This window comes from Astatotilapia calliptera, chromosome 5 (assembly GCF_900246225.1).
Source record: "Astatotilapia calliptera chromosome 5, fAstCal1.2, whole genome shotgun sequence".
Classification (NCBI taxonomy): Eukaryota; Metazoa; Chordata; class Actinopteri; order Cichliformes; family Cichlidae; genus Astatotilapia; species Astatotilapia calliptera.
Window position 1 is genome coordinate 27,296,411 of NC_039306.1, and position 9,966 is coordinate 27,306,376.

At 40.8% G+C, this 9,966-nt stretch overlaps 1 protein-coding gene across 2 annotated transcripts in view; it reads right to left on the reverse strand.

Annotated features, from left to right (window-relative positions):
- Positions 1–7,145: 7,145 nt before the first annotated feature.
- tmem128 (transmembrane protein 128) overlaps positions 7,146–9,966 on the reverse strand; it is a 13,611-nt gene continuing 10,790 nt past the window's right edge. The window contains exon 4 of one of the 2 annotated variants that reach the window (XM_026168609.1): positions 7,146–7,975. In XM_026168609.1, coding sequence (XP_026024394.1) covers positions 7,924–7,975 — 52 coding nt within the window. In that variant the 3' untranslated portion in view covers positions 7,146–7,923. Of the gene's footprint in view, positions 7,976–8,698; positions 8,841–9,966 lie in introns of those variants that run through there. The other variant, XM_026168608.1, reaches the window with a different exon arrangement.

Below are 9,966 nucleotides of genomic sequence, written 5' to 3' on the forward strand. Positions count from 1 at the left end.
CTTAACCTATAATTTTCTTCTGACTGCTGCCCATGGAAATTTGATCCAGGTCCGTTCCCCACCTGTAATCGACAGACTGAGAGACTTTCACTATTCACTGTGACTGCATATTTTTTCATCACTCCTAAAGCAACACATCTCCGCTTATTTTGTTTTAAACTCTCCTGACTTTAAACCCCCAAAAATGAAAATTTTATTTGTTCTTAACTGCAAACACAAAAAATCTTCTTGATGTTGTTATTAATTATTTTCATCCACAACACTCCAAATCATGTTTTGTTTTGTGTCCAGCAGCAGGGGAAGAAGGTGACCTGTAGTATCACTGCTTCCCCCAGTTGGAGACAATTTCTCACTCACACTTCCACACTTTTTATTTTCTTTGTTTTCATTATTTTTCTTTCTTTTTTTTAATCCATTGTTTTACACCCACACATCAGCCTGTTAACTCACTCCTCCAACCTCATTTTCCTTTCTCCCCAACAGCTCTCATCCAGTCCACAATCAAATTCTCCATTCATATTAGTATTGTACAGCACTTTGGTCTACCAGGTGTGTTTTTAAAGTGCTATATAAATAAATGATGATGATGATTCATCCTTAAGTACTTGATCACCTTTAAATGTCACTGTTAATTTTATCAATTTATTTATCATTACCTTAACACTAATCCACTATTTAGTTTTCTTTATTTATTTTAGTTCATTTTCTCCTATTTGATCACTTTGATTTCTTGACTATTATTATTTCACAGAAAATCAACTTTGTCTCCTTTTTTTGTCATCAAGGAATTCACACACACACACACAGCCTGGTCACTCGCCCCCACCTTTATTTCTCTCTCATACACACACACACACATCTTACTCCTCATTGGTTCCACCTGTGAACTCGCCCCTCGAGGCTGGCTCTCACACACCTCATGCTTCTCGCAGTTCCATTCACAACTTTCTGCGAGACACTTCCTCTTGCTGTGATTCAAGACAACGCCCTGATCAGCACACAGAGCGGGTGCCGTCCGCTCTTTTACACCTCAACCAAACTACAGTGGGGCAAAAAAAGTATTTAGTCAGCCACCGATTGTGCAAGTTCCCCCACTTAAAATGATGACAGAGGTCAGTAATTTGCACCAGAGGTACACTTCAACTGTGAGAGACAGAATGTGAAAAAAAAATCCATGAATCCACATGGTAGGATTTGTAAAGAATTTATTCGTAAATTAGGGTGGAAAATAAGTATTTGGTCACCTCAAACAAGGAAAATCTCTGGCTCTCACAGACCTGTAACGTCTTCTGTAAAAAGCTTTTCTGTCCCCCACTCGTTACCTGTATGAATGGCACCTGTTTGAACTCATCATCTGTATAAAAGACACCTGTCCACAGCCTCAAACAGTCAGACTCCAAACTCTGCCATGGCCAAGACCAAAGAGCTTTCGAAGGACACCAGGAAAAGTATTGTAGACCTGCACCAGACTGGGAAGAGTGAATCTACAATAGGCAAGCAGCTTGGTGTGAAAAAATCAACTGTGGGAGCAATCATCAGAAAATGGAAGACATACAAGACCACTGATAATCTCCCTCGATCTGGGGCTCCACGCAAGATCTCATCCCGTGGGGTCAAAATGATCATGAGAACGGTGAGCAAAGATCCCAGAACCACATGGGGGGACCTGGTGAATGACCTGCAGAGAGCTGGGACCAAAGTAACAAAGGTCACCATCAGTAACACACTACAACGGCAGGGAATCAAATCCCGCAGTGCCAGACGTGTTCCGCTGCTGAAGCCAGCGCATGTCCAGGCCCGTCTGAAGTTTGCCAGAGAGCACATGGATGATACAGCAGAGGATTGGGAGAATGTCATGTGGTCAGATGAAACCAAAGTAGAACTTTTTGGTATAAACTCAACTCGTCGTGTTTGGAGGAAGAAGAATACTGAGTTGCATCCCAAGAACACCATACCTACTGTGAAGCATGGGGGTGGAAACATCATGCTATGGGGCTGTTTTTCTGCCAAGGGGACAGGACGACTGATCCGTGTTAAGGACAGAATGAATGGGGCCATGTATCGTGAGATTTTGAGCCAAAACCTCCTTCCATCAGTGAGAACTTTGAAGATGAAACGAGGCTGGGTCTTCCAACATGACAATGATCCAAAACACACCGCCCGGGCAACAAAGGAGTGGCTCCGTAAGAAGCATTTGAAAGTCCTGGAGTGGCCTAGCCAGTCTCCAGACCTCAACCCCATAGAAAATCTGTGGCGGGAGTTGAAAGTCCGTGTTGCTCGGCGACAGCCCCAAAACATCACTGCTCTCGAGAAGATCTGCATGGAGGAATGGGCCAAAATACCAGCTACTGTGTGTGCAAACCTGGTAAAGACCTATAGTAAACGTTTGACCTCTGTTATTGCCAACAAAGGTTATGTTACAAAGTATTGAGTTGTATTTTTGTTATTGACCAAATACTTATTTTCCACCCTGATTTACGAATAAATTCTTTACAAATCCTACCATGTGGATTCATGGATTTTTTTTTTCACATTCTGTCTCTCACAGTTGAAGTGTACCTCTGGTGCAAATTACTGACCTCTGTCATCATTTTAAGTGGGGGAACTTGCACAATCGGTGGCTGACTAAATACTTTTTTGCTCCACTGTAGGACAATTAGGCTCACGATCTTCAGATCGCGCCACGTTTGCCTCACGAATTATTCAAACTGCGCCACGGACTCGATGCCGCGGTTTCTCTCTTCCCCAAAATAAAACCAAATTAAACCCCCCAATTGACTTCACAGTTTGCAACATTTCGTGACATGGCCTCTTGCCGCAATTTCTACACACCACAAACAGACACTTTTAGACACAAATTCTTTTTTGTTACTTTAATTGACTCCCATACTTCGGACGAGACACAGACTCTAACGGCGCTTTCACACACACTACACAGTCCTCTTTCTGCATCAGGCACTGGTTCAACTCAGCTCGGAATCTAACCGGCGAAAGCAACCGATCCTGCTTTTATGCAGACTTTAGACTGTGACAGGGACTTCTAGCCCGAGTTAGTTACTTAGGAGTTCCGAATCCCCAGGTTACCACCCTGGACCTCCTGTCCCACAGGTCTCACCCTCGCGTCCGAGAGGGAGTGGGGCTGTCAAGCCCGGAACACACACGGCCCTCAGCCGGTGACGAGGCCTTAAACCCCACTTTCTAACTAAATAGAAACACACGTCTCCTGCTTTAACGCATGGGGGCGGATCACAACACCGCCACTTTTTCCTAATAACTAAGACAGATCACACACGGCCGCGGATGAAACACCGCTTCTATTAACTAATAACTAAGATGGATCAAACACCGCTTCTTTTACCTACTGAGTGAATTTACACTGGGATACGCTCAACTTAGCGAACAGATAATTTAGGCTTTATTCAATATGCACGCTTCGAAAATAAACAGGTCGTGCTTACCTTTTAATCATGTGAGCTAGCTCTCTGTTCGCCTTGTTTCACGATCTCAGCTCTGCCAATTCATCCTCTCTGGGCCTCGAGCAAATCCCAGGTTTTCGGCACCAAAACTGTTACGAAACCAGTTTCACCCGGTGCTTTTTTTATTCCTCGAGGCATCCAGAGACGGCACAGGACTCAGTAGTCATTTCACAAAACCTTTATTCATCTTCAGTTAAGCATGCATCTTCTAGAAGGGGAGATGTGCAAGGCCGGTGTCTCTCTGCAGATCTTCCACTCCTTTGTTTGTTACAGTCAGCTTTATAGAAGCGACCCCATCATAAAACCCCCACGGTGTGCTGCAAACTCTGTGTCTGTGTGTGTATGCACGAGCACGTGAGTGCCTGTGTGTGCGCATACCCATGTCTCTATGTAAGTGCACGTGAGTGAGTGTGCATGTAGGTGTGGGTGCGTAACAGTTAAAGCACTGTGTGTGTGTGTGTCTCTGTATCTGTGGCTTCCTGCCGGTCACAACAGTAATCTCCTCACCCAGTCTACACCAAATTCCTTTAGACAACATACAAAACACAGTTAGCATATTACAAACACTGAGACCCCCACTGTGCATCTACTGGGCCATTGGCCTCTTGTTGTCTTACATTTACAGATAAGGTGGAGAGTCTCCTGCAAACCTACTTCCAAGTTATGGCAATTATGAACTTTTATTAAAGGTACAAGCATCAGCATCAGCAACCCCCAACTGTAGCTTCCTGTCTCCTTTTATGACAGGCAAACCCCCAGTGTCCATAAATTCCTTTCTCTCTAAACAATTACACACACTCTCAGGCCTATAGCTAAACCAACTGAAACACACAGACAAATCCTTCCCTATTCCTCTGATCTACTGCTGGACCCTCTCATCTGAGCAAATTTAACACATTGTATTCTAATAATTATTTTCTTGTACTCACACTGTCAGACCTGATTGTTGTACTTTAAAGAAAAAATACACGAAATAGTATTTCATAAACTGGTTATCAGAAGGAAGAATCTACTCAAACCCTTCTGACTGTTTAACAAGCACTAGTGTGACTCCTATTTTGAAAATGTCATTTTTTAGCGCACAACTGCAAAAACAAATGACCTGTCAGTAAAAGGGATTATTTGCATTGTATGATGGCTTGAGATGTTTTCACTGACTGAAACTGTATTTACATAACAAGGTGTCTCGTGCGTGTCAGCTACTGTCAGCTTTTTCTTTTTTTTTTGCATTGCAGATGTTACCAAAGATTTCTTGCCAGTCATTCGTCAAAATTTATGCTTTCAGTACAGTTTTGCTTAGATGCATTGATATCTGTTTAGTTATCATTTTAACATCTTGTGATGCAAGGGCCATGTTGGTTTATTGCGTATACAGTTAATCATTTTGGTGAAATGATTTGTTACTAAGGTTCAGAATTCTGACAAAGCTTTAATAAATTTTATACATTTATTTAAAAGTAATGGCCCAGCTCTTTAATTATTACTATGTCATGTCAAAGGTTTGCCTTCAGCTTAAGAAAGAATGAATTTGGATTATATATCTGAAATCTGAACAAAAGCTGCCTGTGTTCAGTATGCAGGATTTGAAATTGGTAAATGAAAAAAGGAAAGTCAAAAATCAAAGCATAAGAGTCGAGATACAGACAGTGAACAACAAAGTGCTAATGTGGAATATCACAAGGAACGAGCAGTTTAACCCAGCTAAAAATGCCCCTCTCATCTCTGTGACAAACGTGTATAAGATGCAATTTCTAAATTAGCTGAAAGTGGGCGTCAGGCTTCGTCGAGCAGCTCGGATTTCAAGATGCTGAGTAATATAAATTCCAATTTATCACCTTTTTTCAACTGCACATTACATCCTCAAAGTTAAACTTTGCCATTATCCATTTCCAATAAAATAAAGTTATATAACTTTAGCTATTTTTGCTAAAAAATTTGATTGTCAGACATATCAACAATATCATTAAAACTTACCATAAATGCTGTCATATGACAGAGTCAGGGTACTATTAGTCTATATGGGGCGATCGTGGCTCAAGAGTTGGCAGTTCGTCTTGTAATCGGAAAGTTGCCGGTTTGAGCCCCGGCTCCGACAGTCTCGGTCGTTGTGTCCTTGGGCAAGACACTTCCCCCGTTGCCTACTGGTGGTGGTCAGTTGGCCCGGTGGTACCAATTTCCAGCAGCCTCGCCTCTGTCAGTGCGCCCCAGGGCAGCTGTGGCTACAATGTAGCTTGCCTTCACCAGTGTGTGAATGTGTGTGTGAATGGGTGGATGACTGAATGTGTAAAGCGCTTTGGGGTCCTTAGGGACTAAATAAAGCGTTATACAAATACAGGCCATTTATATCAATCTGTGACTGAACGGAGTCAAGTTGGCAGCAATTAACCGTGATAAATTATAGAAAATCACATACACCAACCAGGCATAAGATTATGACCACTGGCAGGTGAACACTGATTATTTCTACATCGTGCCCATATTAGTGGTTGGACTATATTAGGGACTAAGTGGACATTTTGTCCTCAAAGTTTTATGTGTTTGAAGCAGGAAAAATGGGCAAGGATAAGGATTTGACCTAGTTTGACAAGGGTCAAATTGTACAGCAGTGAACCAGAGACAGGGTAATGGACAGCCAAGAGTCACTGATGTGTGTACAGATCAAAGGCTGGCCTCTGTTTTCTGATCCAACAGAAGAGCTACTATTGCTCAAATTGCCAGAAGTAGTTAATGCTGGTTCTGATAGCAATTTGTCAAATACACACTTTGTTGTGTATGGGGCTGCATAGCCACAGTCCAGTCGAGTGCCCATTGTTGACCCTTGTCCACTGCCGAAAAGGCAAACAATGGCACGTGAGCATCAGAACTGAACCATGGAGAAGTGGAAGGTGGTGGCCTGGTCTGATGAATCATGTTTTCTTTTACATCGTATGGATGGCCGTGTGTGTGTGTTACTTATCTGGGGAATACCTGGGACCAAGATGTAGTGTAGCAGAAGCGTCATGGTTTGAGCAGTGTTGAGTTTGGAAGCATGGGGTTAGCCATCCATCGGGATGTTACTTTGACATGCACCATCTATCTAAGGACTGTTGAACACCCTTTCATGGAAACACTATTCCCCGATAGCTGTGGCTAAAGACAATGTACTCTGCCATAAAGCAAAAATGGTTCAGAAATGTTTGGAGGAGTGCAACGCTGACTTTGACAACTCAGTCCAATTGAGCATGTGTGGGATATGGTGGAGAAAAAATTCAAATCCATCTAACATCTTGGTATCAGATACCATAGCACGTCTTCAGGGGTGTATTGGAGCACATGTCCCAGCAGGTCAAGGCTCTTTGGCAGTAAAAGGCAGGCCAACACAATATTAGGCAGGTGGTCATAATGCTATGCCCAATCAGTATAGCTGTTGCTGGCATGTCCACGCTGGTTTGTGCCTTTGTTGTAAAAATGCTTCTTGCCACTGAATCTCATATTTTTGGAAGGCCTGTTTGTTTTCCCTTAAATGGTGCCACATTTCTAATGAAAATGCATTTGTGGTTTGAGCAGCAGCATTCAGTATGTGGAAGGATCCATTGAAAACTTGCCAAATCTTCCCTGCCAAACAGCTTGCTCTGCTATTGACTCCTGTTAGGTGTTGTTTATTGAAATGGATGAAGAAACAAGACATACTGGCAATTAAACAATTTATTCCTTTAACAAAATTTCAGTAGCATATGGAAGGCTGAGTGAGGAAACGATTGTGGTGTCGTCTTCTTTGGGCGCCCACTTCAAAGCCTCTTCTTGACAGGTGCCGACTCCAGGTGTTGACAAACGAGTCAATAGCAGAATAAGAGAAGAAATGGCAAGTTTTTCATGGGCATAACACATACTCAACTCTGCTGCTCAACCCATAAATACAATTTCCTTACAAGGGAAATAAACAGGCTTTCCAGTAGTATAAGATTTATTGCCAAGAAGCATTGTTAAACCAAAGAATAGACCAAACACACCTGTCCTTACCTTTTGTGCTAGGTTTATTACACTTTAAGTTTGCAACTTCCTGTTCCATAGGAATATAACCAGAATACAACCATTTGGCAGTGAGCCGAGTCCCCTGGAGTTGTATTCAATGGCAAAGATTGACAACATGTTGTTATCTGTTGCTGTCTGATTCAATTTGCATTTATAAACTAGACAGCAATTATTTGCAAACCTTGAACAATCAGAGTCATTTCAGTCAATCCATGTCAGACAGTAAAAGGTTGCCTCCTGTCAAGTGACCTGTACAATTGTCTTGCAATAAGGAGTGGTTGTGAGTGTGCAACACCCTCAAGCAGTAGGAAAGCATTTGCAACTTTTTGGTAACTAATCAGTAGAGGAATGTTAAAAATAAAATGCAACTTTGTCAAGCTAAGTAGGTGGAGCCTACAGTGGAGCCAATTTAATGTCATTTTGCTCAGCTAACATGTCAGCATTGTGGCGCATGAGATGATTTGTCTTGTCCTCCTCTTCCCCAGCTTCTGAAAATTTTTAAGGACACATTGCACACAGACTTCAGCCAATATCTCTAGAAATATCTCACATGCAAAAACACTATTTCATGCCTGTCAAGCTGTTATTTTTGACATCTTTCATAGATTTAACAAAAGAAATTGGATTTAATTACTTCCATATTGTGCCAGGCTGCTGGCAACAAAGCGCATAGATATATAATTTGTTACATTTTTCTTTAGCAAGACGGCCAGCGTCACTAGACACAAGACTCCCTTGAGTTAGATGCTTTTTTTTTTTAATAGTCGAATGACTCACCGGTCAGTGCAAAGTAGCTTAATGAACCAAAAAAACAACAACACTTCCCTAAAAACTGTTAGGTACAAGGACTGGACTAATTTAAATGAAAACCTAGCAAGTCTCCAAAGAAAAACGTCTGAAGGTAAATAAAGAAAATAAAGAAATTCTTAAAAAAAAACCAAAAAAAAAACCCCCCACAACAACAACCACCCACAAACAAAACTCAACACTGTAGTGAATTGGAGTTGATTAGGCTGGACAACAAACAAGACAGTTGAATGGTTTTAATCTTTATTTACAATCATTTTACTATACATAATGCACTGTGCAGCTTTTTTTTGTTTTAGTACCTTTAGTACTACCTTTAGTACTACCTTTAGTATCTTTAAAACAGAAACAATACAATCTCAGTTGTTTGATAAAAGACAATGAAAATTAAAATCTTTATAGCAGTCAAAAAAAAAACAACCCCCAAAACAAAGCAAAAAACAGCAACACAAAGATTGCGAGATGAATATAATTACACCGATGAACTGTGTGAATCAAATAAGTGGAGTAAAGGAGGACCACACTGGCCATAACTCAATGGTAAAGCTGCAAGACAAGTATAGAGAAATGTTTGAATAGTGAATATTTTAAAAAAAAAATATTAGTTGCATACAGAAATACAATATTTAACATGATGAGAAAGAATCTGAGAACATATGACAAGTGAAAAAAAAAAGCAAATATCCAAACTTGTTCACCTTGTTTTAGGCTACATCTACACAGGTATTTTGGCAAGTGTGGCTTTTTCTATGCATTTTTGTCTTTTGAATCCATGAAAACAGACTCTCTGAAAAACTCTCTTTTTGGATCTCTTTCACCTACCGGATTGTGACACAGAATCTAAGATCTTCTGAAACTAAGGGTGGTTCAGGGAAGATTTGACTCATTAGATCATCACTCACTCTCAATAATACTCTAATTCCTACAAATTATTTGGGGTCCCCCCCACACACACACACACACCTCTGTAATACATGTAGACACAAATAGTAATTATCTTCTGTTGGTTTCCGAGCATTACTGTGTAGTAACATTCACCTGTCCAAGGCTATAGTTTACGATTTCTGCAGGGTAGTGTTTTTATATCCGTGTTCCTGAAAATGTGACACCATTTCCTCAGATTTCATTTCAAATCCCCTTTACTGGTCAGCGTCTTCTGACTCATTGAAATTTACCAAAACGGAAAATTTTTGTAAGCCACTTCAGATGAAAGCTGTTGGCATGTACTAGAACTCTCTATTGGTAACACATGTATGTCACTTTGTGATCTTTAATGATTTTGCAGCCCAATAAATATATTCTCACCTGGCTATACTCCAAAGACAGTTTATATTGTAATTGAGGTTATTTAAAAAGATATGAAAAGTTTATCACCATATCACCAGTGTACCATTCCCACTGAACAATAGGTTTAAGAAAAAGAAAACAACAACATTCACTGGTGGAATATTCCATTCACCATAAGGTGGTAGCTTGCGACTGGTGTAACACCATATCTGGACCGCCCTACTGGGGGCATACCACTAGAAACGATTCTGTGTTCATGGACTTTTATTCTCTGATGAAGGCGTGTGTACTGAAACAGCTTTGTGTATTTACATACAAATAAAGGCTGGAATTTGTTTGGGGTTTTTTTTAGAAAGGGAGTGATTTATTTTTAATTATTTTTTTA